Here is a 23,595-nt window from a genome sequence, read left to right as displayed (position 1 = left end):
ATCTGCGTAAGAGTAGATTTTTCCATTTAATATACTTAAATTAGTTAGAATATACTTAAATTAGTTAGAAAAGTAAGTAAGATGAAATTATTATTCCTATATGTAAACTGAAAGTTTCTTGATATTTCTGTAGAGTCGAAAGGAAAATGAAACTCAAGTGTCAAAGAAATATTTTATTAATTAATGATTTAAATAGTAGTAATCTTATTAAAATCTATTTAAACATTATACTATATTATCTGCGGACAATGTGAAAAATGTAATCATCCAAATCTCTTCTAATAATTATAAAATACAATAATTATGTTTTAAACTTTACAAATAATTAAATTTATTCATGAAAATCGACGTGAAAATTTTAAATTACAATCCATATGAAATAGTAACTATTTAACATATAAAAATTAGATATGTTTAAAAGTAGATAAAAATAATTATTGGAACAGCTTCCAATTATAAAATTAATTAAGTAAGATAACCTTCATTTCTAACGCTAATAGATCGATTTATTTCATTTAGCAAAATAATATTCTACACATAAAACCACTTAAACTAAAAATTAAAGCTCAATCTAAAATTACATCGAGATTTTCTCCACGCGTTAGCATAATTTGATTTCAAGTATTACAAAAACAAAAAGTTTACACAGCTGCCGTTCTGAGTTAATGCGTTATTTTGACACTTTAGGTATAAACAATCACATAAATTATTAAATAATATACAGATAACATGAGATTGAGCAATTAAAAGGACAATTATATCACTAGCAAGTTTTTCGGTTGGTTGATTAATTTCATTCTTAGAGCGGCCGTACACGGGCGGCTCGAGCAGTTAACAGCTGAGCGACGTACACGGATTGCTCGAGCGGTCGGTCGTTGACTGCTCGAGCTGTTACGCGCTACAAACCATGCAGTTAACGGCTTGAAGAGGTCGCGACTGCTCGAACAGTCCGTGTATGGCAGTGAATGAATGTCCACAGTTCGCCGCGCGATCGCGGCTTCAAGCGGCAAGCCGTCGGTCTTAACTGCTTGAACCGTCCGTGTACGGCCGCCCTTGCGACTGACTGATTGTCCAGACAAAATTTGAAGACTTTAATGTTAAAGCTGAGATAGGTACTAAACATAATTTCAGTTTAAAAAGGAAATAAGAGATGGGCTCTTAGCGAGGACATTTTTTTAAAATAGGTACATAATATGTTCAATATATATTCTGATTACAACTTTTTTAACTATTCATATATTTTATATATTACACTAGACACTGTCGGGGACAAAAAAAATTATATTTATTGTTCATGTATTATTGTTTCGTATCTATTAGCTACTAAATATTCGTGTACATTTAAAAAGTCAAAAGAATGTAAAATTATTTTCCGTAGGTACCATTGCTAATATACATTCAAAATTATAATATGCATGTCTGACTAATAATACCAACACTTCACTAATTGCACGAGAGCCAGTAAATTATGAAGAAATTTGTTCCATTACATACATAAATCGAAATAAATAATATTGGACGGATTTTTTAAAGATATAAAAAAAAACACATAAAAATATATTTCTTAAAACACATTAATTTAAATGTAAATTAAATATGATAAATATCGGTATGATAAATATAAATATTGAAGAGTTTTAGTTGTTCAAGGAGAAATTATTGTTCTAACGAAACAAAAAAATTGTTACAAAATATTAAAAAGTTAATAAAACAAGAGACAGGAAAATTGATCAACATTGTGTTACTGAGAAAAGTTTTCATGAAACATTGTTCAGTTGTAAAGTTATAGAAAAGAATTTTGAATGGAGTGGATTTCATGAATTAGTTTAATATTATTTTTATGTCTTTTTTACTTAAAACAAGCAAGTTTTCTATGTTTACCTTTATATTACTGACCTAGCCACTTCGAATTGTAACAACAAATAATAAAGTATAAACAATACTTATTATGTCTATTCGCAATTTTATACAAACTTTTTGGTAAATTTGACATACATTTCTTAACAATACCGTGGAAACAATTCAGAGCTAACAATAAAAATATTTTAGTTTACCGATGACACAGTAACATTTAGTATTAATATCTTAACAACATTAACATTAATTTAATATTTAAAATGGATGACAACAAAATGATGAAGCAAAATATACTTATTTTTTGGAATCGAATTCCTCTAAAGTTGGTTTTACAAGCACCTCTGAATGTGAGTCTAATGGTGAACACATGATATTCGATATATTGAAGTAAAATCATTATATTTTTTTCTTTTATGGCAATATTGTCATATTTTACACGAAAGGAGATTTCATTGCTCGTGTACCATTCCACTTTCAAAGACAATCGGTGCTTATGATTATCGTACAAAAATATATTAAGGCCATCTCTTTTGATAATGCTTTTCTTCTATGATCTTTACAACGAACGTTTGATATTTTGTGAATGTTTTTACAAAATACTTTTCCTTTTTTATCCTTTATATTTTTTAATTGTATGATTTCACTTCAATAGTTTCTTACATAAAATGACGGCCACTTCATAGTGTAATGAACTATACACATACTCTTAATTCTACATATAAATTCGTTATTATAAAAATACAAATAAAATTGGCACTGATGTCTTCTATCACAGATCCTTCAATCATTAAAAGTACCCTTTATCCTCATTCTCTATTAACAATAAAATGCTAAGCTAATACGTATATTTGTGCTAAATTTTGTTCCCTCATACACTTTCGATATCATTACTAGCTACACATTGAAGTTGTTCTGCAGTTGAACGCAATCTTTGTCGAAAAATTTACTAACTATTGTCTCTTTGAAGAAACTTTTCGATGGTATGTACGTTTCAACTGAGTATTTCCTCGATTTCGCTTCAGGGGGAACTTGCCCCAAATCAAACGAATAACTATGTTTGATATTTTTAGATTTATTAGCGTCGCTTTCACTACTTTTGCTTGTGAATACTTGGTCATCAATTTTGATGTTTGGATTCAGAGAACTCTCATCTCTTTTACTGTAAAATAAGCGTTCATGATCGATTATTAATGTGGGAGAGATATCTGTATCGTCTCTCTTGTTACTACTATCTTCATCGTAAACAGTATCAACGGAGCGTTCCGCATCGGATGCTGTTTTTGTTTCTTGTATTGTTCCTAGTTCATACATTTTGGGTAAGTGACGACTTCCGTCGTAATTTGTTTCATCAGATTCTTCTAAGCTGAACGCTTTTTCTTTAAGCTTTTTCGGCGTACTCGAAAGATTAGTTTCTGATGTATTAAAACGTACTGTAATATCATTGAAAGCAGATAACTTATGGGCTGGAGACATAGCTGTATTATTAAATGCTCTGCTGGCAGGAGAACCACGACCTTTTGAATGTACTCCAAATATTTTCTTGATGGATTGTCGGAACTGTAAAGATTAATCGAAATTAACAAAACCGTACGTGTTGTTGTCATTGATAATAAGATTAAAACTCACTTGAGTGTTCATGCCGACGTATATCAGCGGGTCGTAGCAAATGGAACTTTTGGCAACTAGAGCTGGTATCACTCCGGCGCCAGGTGAAATCTGTAATAAAAGACAATCATTTTAATGATTCATTTTCAATATATTATCTTAATTAACCTATGTTTGTTTCTATGTCTCTACTGTGAACGTAAGTTTAAACAAATAAGTAAAATCATATATTTTAAAAACTCTCTCGTCTTTTCTTTTATCACAAGATACGCTACATAATTTGAATCCCAGATATTTCTTTAAGAAATTGTATCGTTTTCTAATATAGGAACAAACCTATAGGACATAGGACTGTATAATTTTGGTATACTCACAATTCCCTCAGTAGCAAACTGTTCCATTAAAGCGAAGAAGGAATACGGTGTCCAGGCCACAGTGAAGGCAATGATCATCACGAACACCATGGAGGTGGCCCTTGCTTCTGCGCGACTCACTCGGACTCGGCCGAGCCGCTGGGAATTCTATAAGAATAAAATAAACCCTTTATGAGACAGAAAAGGGTTTTATTTTTCCTACAATGTTGAATTTTTAATGTAACGTTAAGTGTGTTAGCATTTCCGAGCTATATGTGACTTAGAAGTTTCATCAATCGAAATGATTTCAAGATATTTTAGCTTTGATTCCAATTTTAAGTTGTATTAATACAAACAGTATCGTCCCATCCCTTGTGTCGTACGGGAAAATGCATTGTATATAAATTATATCATATTATTGATTTATCTTGAGGAAAAGAATTTATATTAATGCCATTTTGTTATTTTTTCGAATCGAAGTGCGACCTCTTGGTTCATGTGTCATCGATTAATGTACCATCAACCATGGGCTACATTTTTACTCAAATATTCAAAAAATTATAGGTACTTTTATGGGGCAAATTAATCGAATGAAAGAAAATTAATTCCATGCTTGTAAAGCGACGTCGTTTTACTGAATTAAATTTTATATAGCCTATAATGCCGCATTTTTATTGAATTTATGTTAAGGCATGAATATCGAAGAGGCGTGAGATGAGGGAGCATGTTCGACCAACAATCGTTTATTTAATTCCGTTTTATTCTATTATTCGGCAATTTACTAATCAAAAAGCCTTTGTCAAGATCAACATTATAAACTTTGGCTATCTGTAGACGTAAATGGTATCAAATTAAAGAAAATCTTACCTAAATTAGTGAGCCTTCGCGATACCTTCTACTATTATTTGTTAAAAGCCTTGCTTTACCTTAAGTTTTGTAGGTTTTTTTTTGAAGAAGTTAACTATAATTTTAAATTTAAACAATTATAAGAAGATTAGACTAAAAACTTTCAGGTTTCAATTCTCCTGTTAATCTAAGGACTACCTACTTAAGTCAGAATGGTTTAAACCACTTAACTAGTACTTACAAACGCTTGTGGTCCGCTAAATTGCCAAAGATCGTGATGTATGGACCACTCTGTAAACCTTATTTACTACGGTTAAATTAGTTCCGATTTAATTAGGGCTCTTCCTTTCTACATTATTTATGGATGGGAATGTTTTTCGTAGTTGTTTCGGTAAGTTTTAGCTCGTTATTTTTATTTTATAACCTTTTTACGGCTAGGTTACTATTTAATTAGCTTTTTATTAAGTAGGTTATTATATTATTAATCACTTTTGTTTTAGTTTTTTTTCATCTTAATGAAATTTAAGGTTTAGTAACTGTATCTTTTTAATACTATGTTAGTTATAAATTAAATCTAATCTGGTTAAAATGAAAAAGTTATATTTTAATATGTTTTTTGTGGAATAGTAATATATAAAGGATCACAATTACAGTGCAAATACCTCCGTTAAAATAAACAGATTTAAATGAAAAACCTTTTTAATGTAGAGTTTTTTGTTGAGCGTCAATATAAGCACGACAAGTATTATAAAAAGAGTAGCTCAAGAAAATTCCTTCGAAATGTTTCTGTTCCAGGAATATTTATTTCAACGCTTTATTTTAAAATATTTTAAAGCATTCCTGAATCGCATAAAACATCTCAAGCGAACTTTAGATAATAATCTAGACATTTTTATACATAAAATTACGAAAAATTCATTACATACGAATTCATGTCAGTTTAGTAAGATCAAAGATGTTTCGTTAGTTTTAAAATTAATTATCCACTTTTCTATAATTACTTTAATATGGATTCTGCTTATACTAATTTTTAAAAGTTCAAAGCACTGAGCTTGATCCACGCAAGTAGGTACCTACTTGTGTGGATCAAGCTCAGTGCGTTTATACCAGCTCATTTTCCGAATCTGCGTAACTACGTAACTTATTAGATTACAATTTTGTATGTTATTTAGGCCAACTAATGGAAATTATGTAATATTTAGGAAAAGTAAAGTGGAAATATAATTTAAAAATTCACACGAAATAACATGACGGATGTCGCCAGGTCACTGGTCCACTCTAAAACTTATATTAGAAAACTCATCGTTCATGGAAATTTAATTTTGCAATTTATTTTTGATTAAAGTCTAAGAATATGTAGGTCAGTAGGTACATCCCTTTTTTGTTATAAATCGTTGTCTAGGTACAGGGATTTAGAGCATCTACATGGCCTAATCGCGGCTTCGTCCGCTTTGTCTAAAACTAGTCTAGTAAAATATACATATATATACTAAAACCTTCACATTAAAAAAGAACTGTATCAAAATCCATTACGTAGGTTTAAACATTTAAGCATACGTAGGGACAGGGACAGAGACAGCGACTTTGTTATACTTTGTAGGTACTGATAATCGTCTATATTTCAAGCTATTTTCAAATCGAACCAGTACTTCCTGAGATTAGCGCGTTCAAACAAACAAACTCTTCTGCCTTATAACATTAGTATAGATTACTCATAATACTCACTCTCTTCATAGTCCTGATGATGTTCACGTAGCTGAAGGTGATGATCGCCAGGGGCACAATCTGCCCCATCGCGAACAGAAACAGGATGTAGGTCAGCGTGTTCATGCTCTGCTCGTGCCAGTTTACCGAACAGCTGGGAACAAAAGTAGTATATATTAAAATAGTTATTCGTGAAAATTTGCCTGACAGAGATGGCTTAGATTGCAATTTGTTAAAAAAACAGGTTATTGATAAGATATTAAAATTGTACAATATAGTATAAATAAATAAAAGTAGTCGAAGGAAATATTTTAAGAAAGCTTTTTTGTCATGAAATTTGAATGGTTTTGTGGGGATTTCCTTTGTATGGAGGCAATGTAACGAAATACTCATGTGCACAAAGGCTACAGTGTTAATAATAATTAATGTAGGTACAATTTTCAGTTTTTAGAATTATTAATTTATATGTTTTTCCTGCAATAATTCAGCAGGTGTCAAGACGAATCTATTGAGCAGATAATGATATTTGGACCTGTAAAAAAGTCTAAAGTTTAGGTCTAATGCATAAGAAAAACACTCTTCATACTTACCTACGTTACCTTCCCTCTATTGAAAGTCATTTCAAAAGTCAAAAGGAGCGTCTTAATTACCCCTGTTACCTTAACAACTGAACACATTATTTGCATGAATTTAAATTAATCTATGTACTTCCTTCCTAAAGAGATCTGTGGTCTTTTAATGAGGACAAAAATGTTTGTGTGAATATAATAGGATTCGAAAATGTTGTCTTTGTAAAATCAAATCGAATTAAGCTCATTATATACGCTTTGTTGGCGACAAAAAATTAAATGATTTACATTTGAGCGATTTATTTGTTCGAGACATCAATGTTATTAAATTATTGTATTTCTGTTATAATTGGCATTGGTTAACTTAATTAACAAAGAAAAAAAATAAAACCTTGAATTATTCTTTGCAGATTTAGTCACAATTTAAAACAGTTTGGTACAATAAAACTTAAATAATTGGTTGATAATCTTATAGCTACTTTTAAGTAGTTCCAATGTATGTGAATATTTTAAGTAGGTAGGTAAATTCTTTTTAATCAAAACATAGCAACGAATTATATTTTTTTTTTCGTTTGTTATCAATAAATGTTTTATTTATTTCATTATCTCGTCATCGACTAAATAACAGCATATCGAAAAAAGTTGTGTTTTAATTATAACAATAATTTGTTATTTCACTGACAAGACTGTTAATTATAAGAACTGCGTCTTAGTTGGCTCAATCTTTCCAACATTACGATGTTACTAATACACAAAAACACCATAATAGCACCTTGATGGTGTCGGACCGAAAAAATAGTATTAAGTACATGGTTTTTCCCATGATGAATGCATAAGGAAAGAATGTACCATCTGTTTCAATGATCCATTTCCCCTACGAGCTAGTAGATTAATGTATAGGTACTGAAAGCTCAAATTTGCTCTTTCTATGGCACTTATGAAAACATAATTAAAATAATAAATAGTCTCTATCCTAGCTTATTCTTCAAAGCAAATATGTACCTGAATTATATAAAACTAATGCGAAATAAATCGAAAATACATTCATACAAATACAATACAAAATGTCATGGTGCATAATGACAATTCGTGATACCTCGTAGCTGAATAGAATACCAATGTTAAGATGCACATCCTCACTCTGATATAAAGGTTAGCATCTTGTGAATACTTGGAATTAGGTACAATGCTCACTACTAACCTATTTCTGATGGAAAATCTATACTTATGTAATAAATTTGAAGAGTTTGTTTGCTTAAACGCGCTAATCTCAGGAACTGCTTTGAAATATTATTTTGTACGCATTAGATCATAGAGTTCATACAAATACATATAAAAAAAGAATCACGTAAATCGGTTCAAAAAACCTCTGAGTATCAGTAATCGGTGTATATACCTTGTATATACATAAAAAAAACGTACCGGCCGAATTGATAACCTCCTCATTTTTTTTTAAATCGGTTAAAATCTGCAGATTTTCAGATTAATGTGATTTGTGCTATTTGGGTATTATTTGTTGGATAGTAGCTACCTTGAAGTTTTCCTTTTATCACAGCGAAACATCTCTTGTAGGTACTTACGATAAATTTTACATTCCGATAATAATATTATTATAAAAGTTTGTGTTTCATTTCGTTTTATCCAATAATATTGGATTTACCTTGGAAATATAATCATCGGCTTACCTATAATAATAATGCTTTATAGGCTGAAATATATTATACTAGCTTTCCGCCTGCGGCTTCGCCCGCGTTTTCAAAGAAAAACCCGCATAGTCCCGTTCCCGTGGGATTTCCTGGATAAAACCTAGCCTATGTTGCTCAGTGAAGATGCAGCTTTCTAATGGTGAATTTGAATTTGAATGAAGAATTTTTTAAATCGGTCCAGTAGTTTATGCGTGAAAACCATACATACATACATAGGTACATACATAATTACAAAACTTTCCTCTTTATAATATTAAGTATAGATAATTTTAGAACTTAATTTAAAACTTAAACTTAACCATTTACCTGTTAATATAACTTCTAAAACCGATATACTTATTCAAAATAAGTAACCGAAGAAAACTTTTCTGTAAACTAACTTTTGCCGTAAACTTTACAATGTTTGTGTGCTTTTTAAGTTTATTTGTTTGTTTTTCGCAAGTTTTAGTTTTATCCTACATTTAAAAGATAAGATGTAACCCACTTGTTAGGAGTTCTGTCTGAATGGCCTCTTAAAATAAAAATTGTAGAACAGAAATCAAGAAGCTTATATCAGAAATTCATAGGTATTGTATTTATCATATGATATTATTTTTCTTATCTTTAACAGTTTAAAATATTACTAGTATTAAGTGAAAACTGTCGTAGTTTGTTTTATTTACATACCTAGGTTAAGCTCTCTAGCATAATTTATTGCAATGAGATCTTTTTATGGCCCGTGTAAATGTGTATTTATTGGTTTTCCACTTCCAGTAATAGAGAAGTCGATGCGTGTAATTTTTTAAATAGGGTTTAGCTAAAGATTAGGCACTTAAATGTTTTAATTAATAATACTGTTATATTATTTCTTTTTTTATAAGCGTCGTGTAGGTAAAATGGTATGTAAAATTGAGGTATTGTGGTACATTAACAATATAATTATATGATATCTTTCTTGAAAGTCGGCAGGTACTTATATTGTAATTATTCGTTCGCACTGCAGGTTATAGCTTCATTATTGACCGGTTGGCTTGGTTGGTCACTACCAATGCAGTGCCACTGCACTGCATTCCAAGTCAGAGGTCGTGGGTTCGATTCCCACCAGGAGCAAATATTTGTGTGATAAACTATGAACATAGACGTTTGCTCTGTGTCTGGGTGTTAATTATCTATATTAAGTATTTATTTAACATCTATATATATAAAACTCAACGGTGACTGATATAGTGATCTATCAACGCACAGCCCAAACCACTGGACGTATCGGGCTGAAATTTGGCATGCAGATAGATGTTATAACGTAGGCGTCCCCTAAGAAAGGATTTTAGAAAATTCGTCCCCTAAAGGGGTAAAATAGGGGATAGAAGTTTGTATGAAACTTTTTATTCCTTGGATGTATTTGCATGAAATTGGGCATGTAGATAGATCATATGACGTAGACGTTCTGTTAAGATTTTTTTTTTAATTCATCCCCTAAAGGTGTAAAATAGGCAATAGAAATTTGTAGGAAACTTTTTATTCCTTTGATGTATTCGCATGAAATTGGGCATGTAGATAGATCTTATGACACGTAGGCGTCCGGTAAGAAAAGATTTTCGAAAATTCATACCCTAGCTTTGCCCTGCGGTTTCAGTCAGTAATCATATATATATAAAGCTACACTACCACTCACTCACTGACTGACTGACATCGGGTTTCTCGGAAACTACGGGGAAAGTTGGGGGAATTTTGACGTGATCGTGTAGAGGTGCTCCCAGTGACCACCGGAAAAATATAGCGAACTCCAACACCCTGGACAAGAGGGTGGACCCCTGGAGGTGCGCAAAAACGGTGATACCTGGAGGGGGGGTGTCTGAACAAAAAATGCTCGGAACTGGTGGCGATTACCAGGGGAGGTGGAAAAATGGGGATTTTCGCGAAAACAAGATGGCCGCCGTACTTTGCCAAAATCGCCGTTTATGAATCCTTACGTCTCAAATTTGGCACACGTGCTCTGTTTGAGCCGGCGAATCGATCGGTGCCCCGTTCGAGTGGCTCCGGGCCCCCGTTTCCAACTTCCATACAACGTAAAATCCAACGGCCCGCGGAAACGGTGCGAGTTGGGTTGGGGGTCCCGGAACTAAAAATGATCACCACCTTGGGACGCTACCAGGGAGCCATAGTGGGATGCTAGATTTTGGAATTTTTCCATTTTTGGCGCAAACATAAAAACGTAAATTTAGACGAGGTGGTGCAATAGAGAAATAAACCAATGACGCATTCATACTCGCCCAGCTCCCAGGATATCCAGAAAAATCCGAAATCTTGAACTTTCTCACAGCCCGCGGAGACGGTCAACGGCCCGCGCAAACGGTAGCAGCTACATCTGGGGTGCTCAAACTAAACTTGTAGTAGACCTCGAGCAATTACCACAGATAGTGAAAAAAATTCAAAATGGCGGAAAAAATGGCCGCCGCCATACAAATTCTAAAACGGCCATCGCTGGGCCGATCACGCTGAAACTTGGCGCAGGGGCTTTAATCGAGCCTCACATTGAGTTGGTATACTCATAATCGAGTTTCCATCGCTGGTTTCCGAGTTTCATACAACGCAAAATTCGACGGCTCTCTGAAACGGCGCAAGATAGGTGGGGGGTGTAGAACTAAAAAATGATCAGGAAGATGGGGTGCTACCAGGGCAATCGAGAAATTTTAAATTGGACGTAATTTTTTTTCAAAAAATGGCCAATTTTTCAAAGCAAGATGGTGGCGCCGGTTCCGTCACGATAGGTCTGAAAATTGACATCTGTGCTTTGATTGGTCAGATTTACAAAACTGCATACTCAGAATTTCTCTCAGACCCCCGGTTTCCATTTTCCATACATCACGAAATTCAACGGCTCTCTGATCTGGTGGCACTTAGGTTGGGGTCACCACGGTAAAAAATGTTTAAAAACTTGGTCCGCTTCCAGGCACATAAAAATTTTTGCTAAAAAGCGAAATTTTTTTTTTCGAAAATTTTGTATGGAAATTTCCATAGTAGGAAGGGTAATTGAATAGCATCGGCAAAAGACGGCACCGCGGGCTGCTTGCTGCCCGCGCACCGCGCAACTTCGGGGGTTGACAGCCTCCCGGAGTAGAAAATATTTATTAACTTTTGAACTACCGCACGAGCCAAGCGAGCGAAGCGAGCGAGTCACGGCAGCGGCCAGCGTAAATATTCAAATAGGTAGCGAGGAGCGAAGCGACGAGCGTGTTAGGTTAACTTTTGAACTACTTACCGCACGAGCCAAGCGAGCGAAGCGAGCGAGTCGCGTCAACGGCCGGCCTAAATATTCAAATAGGTAGCGAGGAGCGAAGCGACGAGCGTGTTAGGTTAACTTATGAACTACCTACCGCACGAGCCAAGCGAGCGAAGCGAGCGAGTTGCGGCAGCGGCCGGCCTAAATATTCAAATAGGTAGCGAGGAGCGAAGCGACGAGCGTGTTAGGTTAACTCTTGAACAGTTTATTATGAAAAGTCACTGCCCGCTATCGATAAGACGTTTCAAAAATTTTACCAATATTTGAATAAGTAATTTATAAGCAGTTTAGGTAGCGAGGAGCGAAGCGACGAGCGTGTTAGTTTAACTTTTGAACTACCACACGAGCCATGCGAGCGAAGCGAGCGAGTCACGGCAGCGGCCGGCCTAAATATTCAAATAGGTAGCGAGGAGCGAAGCGACGAGCGTGTTAGGTTAACCTTTGAACTACCTATCGCACGAGCCAAGCGAGCGAAGCGAGCGAGTCGCGGCAGCGGCCGGCCTAAATATTCAAATAGGTAGCGAGGAGCGAAGCGACGAGCGTGTTAGGTTAACTCTTGAACAGTTTATTATGAAAAGTCACTGCTCGCTATCGATAAGACGTTTCAAAAATGTAACAATATTTGAATAAGTAATTTATAAGCAGTTTCGACTGACTGTAGAATCGCTGTTAGCAGATGTTACAAATGGAAAGGAAATTCGAATGCATTTTCAAATGACTGAAGATTTCTGCCCTAGGATGAGCCACGAGCTGCGCAGCTCGCGCACCACGCACCCTCGAAGGTGGACAGCCCCCCGGAATAGAAAATTTTGAATGGGGAATTTATAAGCATTACCGACTGACTGTAGAATCGCTGTTAGGAGATGTAACAAATGGATAGGAAATTTGAATGCATTTTCAAATGACTGAAGATTTCTGCCCTGGGATGAGCCGCGAGCTGCTTGCAGCTCGCGCACCATGCACCCTCGAAGGTGAACCGCCCCCCGGAATAAAAAATATTTGAATTTGAAATTTATAAGCACTTCCGATTGACTGTGGAATCGCTGTTTGCAGATAATAGCAAATTGACGGGGAATTTTAATGCATTTTCAAATGACTGAAGATTTCTGTCCTGGGATGCTTCGCGGGCTGCTTGCAGCCCGCGCACTACGCTCCCTCGAAGGTTGACAGCCTCCCGGAGCGGAAAATACTTGAATTGGGAATTTATAAGCACTTCCGATTGACTGTGGAATCGCTGTTAGCAGAAAATTACAAATGGACTGGGAAATCTAACACATTTTCTAATGACTGCCCTATTGCTTCAACCCAGGGGCAAAAGGGGCTCGCGGGCTGCTTGCAGCCCGCGCACAACGCACCAGCTAGTCTATATATATAAAACTCAAAGGTGACTGATATAGTGATCTATCAACGCACAGCCCAAACCACTGGACGTATCGGGCTGAAATTTGGCATGCAGATAGATGTCATAACGTAGGCGTCCCCTAAGAAAGGATTTTAGAAAATTCGTCCCCTAAAGGGGTAAAATAGGGGATAGAAGTTTGTATGAAACTTTTTATTCCTTGGATGTATTTGCATGAAATTGGGCATGTAGATAGGTCATATGACACGTAGGCGTCCGGTAAGAAAAGATTTTCGAAAATTCATACCCTAGCTTTGCCCTGCGGTTTCAGTCAGTAATCTATATATATAAAACTCAAAGGTGACTGATATAGTGATCTATCAACGCACAGCCCAAACCACTAGACGTATCGGGCTGAAATTTGGCATGCAGATAGATGTCATAACGTAGGCGTCCCCTAAGAAAGGATTTTAGGAAATTCGTCCCCTAAAGGGGTAAAATAGGGGATAGAAGTTTGTATGAAACTTTTTATTCCTTGGATGTATTTGCATGAAATTGGGCATGTAGATAGATCATATGACACGTAGGCGTCCGGTAAGAAAAGATTTTCGAAAATTCATACCCTAGCTTTGCCCTGCGGTTTCAGTCAGTAATCTATATATATAAAACTCAAAGGTGACTGATATAGTGATCTATCAACGCACAGCCCACAAACCAGCACACAAACCACTGGACGTATCGGGCTGAAATTTGGCATGCAGGTAGGTATCCCCTAAGAAAGGATTTGGATCAATTCTACCCCCAAGGGGATTAAATAAGGGATGAAAGTTTGTATGAAACTATGTCAATTTTATACCGATCGGGCTTAGACTTTGCATGCATAAAGCTACTATGACGTAGGCATTCCCTAAGTAAGAATTTTGTCAAATTCCACCTCTAAGGGGATAAAATATGTGATTAAAGTTTTGTAGTTTTGTAGGCCCTAAGTTTTTACATACGCTTAAAAAATGTACCAAAGCCGCAAAAAATATACCTAATTAATATTAATACTTCTTAACGCGAGCAAAGCCGCGTGTAAAAGCTAGTTATATATATGTATGTTTATCAACCATCAAGTTTCCATAACACAAGCGAAAGCTTAGTATGGGATCAGAACGTGCCGTGTGTGAAAATTGTCCTGAAATATTTATTATTTATTATGTAGTAAAGTACAAAGTAGGTAAACACTATAATAGCACCTTAATGGTGTTGGACCGAAAAAAATAGTATGTACATGGTGTTTCCCATGATGATTGCATGAGGAAAGAATGTAACATCTGTTTCAATGATCCATTTCCCCGGCGAGCTAGTAGGTATTAAAGGAATCACGGACTGTTTATTGTATAAATAAAATATAAATATCTAGATTATCACAGCAAATAATTTCTTTATTCCACCCCACTTCATTAAATTCGAACGAATCAATCAATGTCGGACTCTCAGCATTTTTAAGCTAATTAATTGCTTGGAAAGGGTGAAATAAATCTAGATTGATCTTTAGACTTTTTAAAAAGCTTGTTTGAAATTTTAAACATCAGTAAATTTATTTTTGGCGAAGTTGAGTTACATTTAGGTATTTTATATTATTGTTTGTTGGAAAATAACATGTTGTAATAATTATAATGAAATGAAAACAAGCAGATTAGAACCGAAAAAATCAGCCACAATCTTGATAATATTTGCGATTACTACGTACCTATACATTATACAAAGTTTTACTACACGGTAGATGTGCGTCACATTGACAAAAAAAAACTTTTCAAGAATTAAAACAACTGATAGACAAATATAATAACCTACTTACACAATATAAATACCATTCTGATGTAATAAGATAACATACATACACATCACGTTCGATTCCAGGCATAAATTTAAGTCTAAGTCTAATAAAATTTTCTGACAAGCGCGCCCTATTCCATACATGGACCGATTTCGTGAGCAATATTTTTCCTTTATCTGTGTAATGAGAAAATGAAACGGCAGCGCAGCAAAGAGGTTGGATTACGGGAATTTTGTATATTTCAATTGGAGGAGGTATGATAATATATTGGGTGTATAATGACTCAATATTAAATACTAGCTATGCCCCGCAGTTTTACCCAAATTGCTCCGCTCCTATATAGACTTGTTGGCAATATTCAAGCAAAATTTGAATTAAATCCTACTTTTTTAGTATTTTTTTATTTTGGCCCTGACAAACATACAAACATCGAAAAATCGATTGTAGATCACGCCCCAAGTATTCTTTTAAAAAAATATTCTATGTACCTATAGTTTTGACTTTCCTAAATCCTAATATTTCATTATAATATGCAGGTATTATTTGATTGGATTAAAAAATAAATTAAACTAATAGCAAATAGGGTAATAGCTCAAATGCATTGAATAAAACTCTGGCTGGTAATAATAATAGTAGAGTTTGTTGTACCGGGTGGAATTTTGTAATGGCACCTGAAGGTAGATGTTTTCTTTCTTTTCATAAAATATAATGAAATATTTTCTTAGAGAACACTGCTGATGGCATAACAAAATTCCAACTTTAATTGATTTCTCTCCTTAGATTTATTATAATTAAAAAATGTTCGGTTCTATTTTTAAATTTTCTAAATATAAATTAAACACTTATATTTCATAGTTTTAAAATGAAATAATACCTGCCTAATATTTTTGTGAGGTTACAATATGTCTGTTCATGATGTTGTTGTTCAGAATGTTCTCAATGTCTCAATAGACGATTTATTTTATGAAAAAATCTAATTATATAATAATAGGATATTATACGAACAATAAATGAAATTTTAGTAGTAGACTAAAAGCTGTCTCCTATAAAATATGCATTTCAAAATCCCATATATAACTTTTGGTATTTCTCATAAATTAACTGAACTTAATTTTATGACATAATAAAATACTTCAAAATTTTAAACAGCGATTAAATTGAAATAAGTTATCCAAAATTTATAATCTAAATGTAGTAATAAAATTAGCATAAATAATACTTATCATGAACAACTGTCGTTAATAAGATATTCAGAAAATCCAATTTCTCAGCCCTCCCCTTCCTGAAATTCCAACCCTCTTAAAATGCCAAAATGGCGCATGTACGATGTTTATTGCATACCGAAAGTGTAACTGGATCATTATTTATTTAGCTAGTTGTGTAACGCGGCTTTGTGTGTGCGATTTGCTGAAATTGTATTGACTTTCTGGTCTATATTCTAGCTTTTTCCATTAGTTGTCCTTTCTATGCGCCTCTCCACCATTAGGTACATTAACCCCGAAGTTTTATTTATTTTAAATTGGCGAATGCATCATCACTACATAGTATAAAACAAAGTCGCTTTCTGTATCCCTATGTCCCTTTGTATGCTGAAATCTTTAAAATTACGCAACGGATTTTGATGCTTTTTTTTTCCAATAGATAGAGTGATTCAAGAGGAAGGTCTTAGTATATGATTCATTAGGTTTTAGACAAAGCGGGTGAAGCCGCGGATGGTAAGCTAGTTTACAAATATTTACGGGCAGTGGCTAAATATTCAGCACTCACATGGCACTCACAAAGTTTCGAGTTCATCATACGCAAAAGGAGAATTATTATTATACTAACTAAATAAACATCCACAATTCACTCATTTCATTTCATTTAATTTCACAGTTATCTGAGTAATTCTTTCAAACATTAAAAATACATTATTAAAACGTCGCTTTAATTGAAAATAAACTTCCAAACTACGACAGAAGACCAAAGCGCTACAAATCTGATCAAGGAGTTAGACAATTTTCAATCTTAATAAAGGCATTTAAATCCCCTTTTACCCGAGTCCGAGTTTGACTGACTAGTTATTAAGTTCTTATCGTCATTGTCATATATTTCATAAAAAGAATCCGCTGGGCTCAACGTTATTGCGTAAGCAGTGTTTGTGCTGCCTTGCTGTATTACGGTCCTACGGTACCTTTGAGTTCTAAATATAGATAGACTCCAGAATGTTCGACGGCAGAATGTAGAATATTTTATTGTAATGAACGGTGATTTGGAGCGGAGTTCTGAATTACCTAGTGAGAATTCTGAGAAAAAGATTGATTGTGAATATTGAAGAAAAGCTTTTATATCATTTCTTTTATATTATTTTAGTATAATCCTTCTGACAGATTTTCAGCTATAATTAGCACTGTGTATTAATAAATGAAAGATGGTAAATTCGAAAGCAAACATTATGTCTGGTTTTTTACTAAAGATTTTTGAGAAAAAGCTTTTTTAAAACTTAGAAAAAGGTCCGTCATAATAAAGATACATAGTTTAAAAGCATAAACAAAACACCTACTAAGTAGTTGCAAATTATAAAATATTATAGTTGCAGGTTTCAAAGTCCGTGTAATTATAAAACCTGATGAACTTTTGTCAAAGGGCTCGGTAATCTAAATAATCACGACAGATTTTCCAGATAAGATAATATTAAATTTCGTTTTAATTTCGAAGGTTAGGGCACGTGGAAAGGCATTTGTGTATTTGTCTAATTGTATACGCCGAAATAGATGGTTGAGGTTTTGTGGTTGGAACACGAAATCTGTGAGTCAAAAATAGAAACTAGAAATATCGTTTTTGAAATTATGAATAGGTTTATTCATTTCAGTAGTGTTTGAATATAGGTCTCCAATTGTAACAAGTTGGGAATACTAAAAATAGTTTCTCATTTCATAGAAATTACGCCTCGATGTAAACAAAATATGAAACAGACATGGTCTTTCATATCACATAATATTTGGTTCGCTATTTCATATAAAACGAGAGAGTCTGGTGAGTTATAACTTATAAGAATAACTTAAACTAAATATCTCTAATAATAGTAGTGTTATTAAAAGAGTAGAACCAACACAATTCCATATTATTCCAATATAATTTTATGTAACCCATTATTAAATTGAGAAGCAAATATAAAGGACTAGCTTTCCGCCCGCGGCTTAATCCACGTTTTCAAAGACAAACCCGCATAGTTCCCGTTCCCGTGGGATTTCCGGGATAAAAACTATCCTGTGTGTTAATCCAAGTTACCATCTATATGTGTGCTATATTTCATTGTAATCACTTCAGTAGTATTTGCGTGAAAGAGTAACAAACATACACCTACACATACATACATCCTCGGAAACTTTCGCATTTATAATATTAGTAGGATTAGTTTAAAGCTGTTTATGTGATCCATATTGCTTATACGTTCTAATAATTGCTAATTTCCTGTACCAATTTTCCAGTGGCGGTATACTAAAGGATTATTCATCCACATTCACGGTAGATGTCTAGTTGTTTAATGTAATCCATACTAATATTATAAAGCTTTGTTTGTTTGAACGCACTAATCTCAGGAACTACTGGTCCGATTTGAAAAATTATTTCAGTGTTGGATAGCCCATTTATCGAGGAAGGTTATAGACTATCATCATCTTAAGACCAACCAAATGCGAGTGAAACCGCGGAGCGCACTTAGTTTGTTATATTAATAGAAATTCTATATTCGATTTATTTCGACTCATGTAACGAACGAGAAAATTTGTAAGAATCGTATGTATGTACTTACGTTCTCTTCCACGCGAAAACCATTGAAGATTTGACGATATTTGGAAGTGATAATCTATACTACTTAATATTATAAAGCTGAAGAGTTTGTTTATTTGTTTGAAGGCGCTAATCTCAGGAACTAATGTTCCGATTTGAAAAATTCTTTCGTTGTTAAATAGCCCATTTATCGAGGAAGGCTATATATCATCACGCTAAGACCGACAGGAGCGGAGTAATGCAAGTGAAACCACGGAACACAGCTAGTAACTCGTTAACTTTAGAAATATCTACATGCTTTTGCCTGCAAAACCACGCACATCTAGTTTAGATAATAAAATAGTAGAGAAATTCAATAATGTATATTTTTTGATGGAAACTTAAATATACAGGTAGACTGTCAAGCGTGGCGTAGACTAGTGATAAGATTTTCTTGCAAAGAAGGTTGTTCTTTGAATACAAATTCCGTTCAATCTTTGCTTCAGTTAGGCATGGAAGTTCGGTTTTGGTCTTAGCGTAATGATAATATAATATAGCCTAAGCGTTATTCGATAAACGGGCTATCTAACACCGAAATAATTTTCAAATCCGACCAGTAGTGGTTCCTGAGATTAGCGCGTACAAACAAACAAACTCTTCAGCTTTATAAGTTTAGTATAGATTGCTACGAGGTGTGAATCATTTTTAGAGGAAAATACATATTATGTTTTTAAGTTTTATCATACTCAGGATGAATTTAATAACTATCGATGTACAGTTGATTAAGCTGACTTAGGCATACCTAAACAAAATTACCTATAAGCCGCACATACAGACACACGGACGTCCAAGACAGAACTTTTTTAAACTGTTTTTTAACTAGTTTAAATAACAAAAATGACATCAAAAAATATCATGAATGTTAAAAATAGTGTTTTTTCTTAATATGTGTGTGTATGTATTATCTTACAAGTGCAATGTATGATACATAAAGACATTTTAAGTTTGAAAAATCAGATGTTTTGCGCGAAGTGACAGTAAATAATATGGTCAGCATGCAACAATAAATATATATAATAGCCTACTGCTATACTAGGCTATCTAAAGAAAATAATTTTCATGCCCTATAATTATTATTAAATGTAATAATTATAAGTTTACTATATACTCTATCGCATTAAAATAATGATGTAGTCATGAAGTACCTATGTAAAAACGTTGTCATAGTAATATGAAAATGGAAGAATAGCTTACAAAACTACGAGTATAAAAGTCTATATAAAAGAACTATTCTTGTTTATTGAAACACTGGTCATAGATAATAACAAACTAACAGAGCGACACAACTTGTGGTTGTGATGTTTTAATTATCCATTGTGTGGATTGTCGTTAGAAATTTATTATGTGTGTATCAGTTTTTGAAAAAGCAATAATTACAAAAGGAAAGATATTCTATACGTAATAGGTAGTAATCTATACATATAATAAATCTGTAGAAGGGTCAATTCTGTACATTGTAAATATTGAAAAAATAAATAGCAGGGGGTGTTACTGGATCGATACCAAACCCAAATATGTGATTAAAAAAATTTTTGTCTCTCTGTCTGTCTGTATGTGAAGATATCACGTGAAAACTAACGGTTCGATTTCGATGAAACTATGTATAATTATACCTTATTATCCTGGACGTAAAATAGGATACTTTTTATCCTGGAAAAGTACGTAGAAAAAAAATTAAATTAATTTTTCAGTTTTAGGTATCCATAGACGTTGTTCTGTAGAACCCTGAACACACGTTGCGTTATGCGTATTATTAGGTATAGGCCTAGCCGTATTTGGGTCCAATAGATATTTATAAGATGTCATTGTAAGAGTTACTCAAAAATGGAGAAATAAACCATCCACGCGAAGATCGACATCCGCGCGGACGGAGTTGCGGGCGGAAGCTAGTAGTATTAAAATAATTCAGAGCAAATATTAAAATAACTATTAACAATTAATTTATAAATATATAGCAATTATTTTATATTTGTATCAGATATATTGTCATTACAAAATCATAAAATACAAATTTTACATTAAAACAGGACATTTGATGCAAAGGGCGGCTTTATTTTTCATTATTCAAGCATACTCTAGCAACACGAGCTTCTGTGATTGTTAAATTGAGAGATCATTTAGGTATTTTTATTCATATTCAATATGTAGATTACATAATAAGTCACCCTAAAGCTACGGCAAAGTTCGAAACTTTCACAGTCGTATTTATTAGGATCACGCTTAAAATTCGTATCGAAGCCACACAAAAGATAAATTGTTCAAACTAAACTAGTTATTAACAAACCGAATACTATTTAAACTGTCAGTCAAATATATGAATTCTGACGCGTTAGTTTCTAATAACAATAGAGAGTAAAGCTACGGGCAACATATACTTGTATGACAATGCCATTACGAAAGAATTCTAGTGCTAGCACTAACTGTGTTAAAAACCATAATATGGGTAAAAGATATATCAAAGAGCATAATAGAGTAGGATAATAATATTCCGGGCGGTGGAACGGGGAATGTAATCCATCGTCCGGTTCGGTGAGGCGGCTTGAGACGTGTTCCGCTCATGCCGCCAACGGGAGGGAAGAGCAGGCAAACCATCTTTCCTGTTCTTGGCTTGCGCCTGGCCTAGAGATGGGCTGCCGCCGAGGGGGTCACGGAAGAATTCCAACCAATACCCGCGGCCCCATCATTAAAGCGGCTCGACGGAACACAGTGGGGTTTTAGTTGGTAGGAATCCGACATAACCCACGGCTCCTTCCCCGGGGGCAGTGGGTATCTTTGGAAGATTTCCCCACTATAAAAAAAAAGGATAATAATAATCTGTGATAGAGCGTAAATATAAGTACAGTCAAAAGTGCACTCTGTAGGTATTTGGGATATTTTTTGAACAGGAATCAACAATGGACCAATACCTAAATATTATTTGAAGGTTGAACTCTAATTATGATGCATTAAACTATTTTAACCTTTTATTAAAGGTTGTTAACGTCCATAGTTTAAATTTCATGTAGCTATAGGTTAGTTCGTAGAAGCATCTTCGGATAATCCTATTATTTGTGTTTATTAAATTTTGTTGGAAATTGATTTTAAGTTTCGCAGAATTCTAAGTAGACATATTATTTATGGGTAAAGTGTTCATGTTTATATTATATCATGATGAGAACTCATTTGATTTGTAAATTTTGTGAAAATTGTCCTGAAATATAACCTGCTTAAGCTTTAGGAATAATTAGTCAGTTTTATTAAAGCCTGAGTAACTTTTTCTGGTCCTACCAGACCGAGACATTTTTTTTTCTTCGTCTACACCGGGAATCGAACCCAGGACTCGTTGCTACGCTCACGCGTCAACCACTCACTGTACCAAGGAGGCGGTCACATACAAATAATATAGGTAACCTAGAATTCTATGCATATAGCGACAACAGCAATACTCAAACATCAAATATACGTATACACCTAATCCGCTCTTATGACGTGAAACTCGGAAATGAGAGCAATTTAATCTCTTATACATCCGAGCAATAAAACTTTTGGTATCAAAAAGTTTTGTAGGTATTCGCCCGCCTTGCCGTAAACTGTATATTTTTTCGTTATTTATATGGGATTATATTGGGATAAAGATTAAATCATCTGACTAGAAATACAACAATAAATCATGTAAAATCTGAAACACCACTTAACAACTTCAGCCCTTGGCTTCTCTTGCGTTCCGGATAAAAAAATTATTTGTAGGTATAATATTGTAATCCACGAATAATAAAAAAATCGGTATTATCATGAAGAACCGCAATAAAAACAATGCTTTATTTCGATAAATCAAAAGCTAATTCGTAAAAAATGTTTCTATATTTAATTCTGCGTTATACATGAAAACACTAATTTAAAAGAAAGAAATAAAGAAATAAGAAATAAAAACATTTATTTGACAACACAGCGTGACACATCAAAAAGTAGACAATAAAGAAAAGAATACATACAAATAACACAAAAAATTTAACAAGAAAAGAGAAAAAAAAAATATTAAAACAAATTGTGCCCGCAGTACCGCCAAAAAGGACCTAGTTCAGCTTGTGCCAGGCATGAGCCTAGCGCTGGTTTTCAACTAGAACCTAGTTTCGACTCACGGATATGAAACGACGCAATAATAATAATACATTAAAAATAATGTGATAAACATAATATTACATACACATATATTATATCGTGAAAAACGTACCCACATAAATATAAAAATAAAAAGTTCTATAAAATAAATATAGATAGGATTGACCCATACTAAAAGATAAAATAAATAGTAAGAAAAAACAAAAACGAAAAAATAAGCATTGGACATTAATCTAACCTTCGCTGTTCATCGATTAAGTAGTTCTTAAGATGTTTTTTGAATGTATTAATGTTTAACAATAACCTAATCGGTGGCGGCAAGTCATTCCATATTTTCGATGCTGCATAGCGGAAGCTGCCTCTAAAAGTGGAAGTACTATGTTGAGGAATGATAAGTGGCTGAGCACAGCTTCTGCATGCAACATCTCGACTACTCGTTGTCCAGCTGAGCCTTTCGTACAGATATATGGGCATACGGGTCTTGGCAATTCCAAACATGAGACAGGCCAGATGTAGTTGGCGTCTTGCTTTAAGCTTAAGAACTCCCTGCTTATTTAAGAACGGTGTGACATGACTACGTGGTGGAATAGTGTAGCAGTAGCGTGCACACGCATTCTGTACTCTTTG

The 23,595-nt window shown here is 34.0% G+C and overlaps 1 protein-coding gene across 1 annotated transcript in view; it reads right to left on the bottom strand.

Annotated features, from left to right (window-relative positions):
- Nucleotides 1-2,017: 2,017 nt before the first annotated feature.
- The window catches only part of LOC123697494 (parapinopsin-like), a 71,829-nt gene continuing 50,251 nt past the window's right edge, over nucleotides 2,018-23,595 (bottom strand). The window contains exons 5-8 of the mRNA XM_045644026.1: nucleotides 6,387-6,519; nucleotides 3,837-3,983; nucleotides 3,484-3,573; nucleotides 2,018-3,414 (exon numbers count right to left, since the gene is read on the bottom strand). Of these exons, the coding sequence (XP_045499982.1) occupies nucleotides 2,752-3,414; nucleotides 3,484-3,573; nucleotides 3,837-3,983; nucleotides 6,387-6,519 (1,033 nt within the window). The 3' untranslated portion in view covers nucleotides 2,018-2,751. The remainder of the gene's footprint in view (nucleotides 3,415-3,483; nucleotides 3,574-3,836; nucleotides 3,984-6,386; nucleotides 6,520-23,595) is intronic.

The sequence above is a fragment of the Colias croceus genome, chromosome 14 (assembly GCF_905220415.1).
Source record: "Colias croceus chromosome 14, ilColCroc2.1".
NCBI classification, from domain to species: Eukaryota; Metazoa; Arthropoda; class Insecta; order Lepidoptera; family Pieridae; genus Colias; species Colias croceus.
The sequence above is the reverse complement of the archived record's forward strand: the minus strand, read 5'-3'. Positions and strand labels throughout refer to the sequence as shown.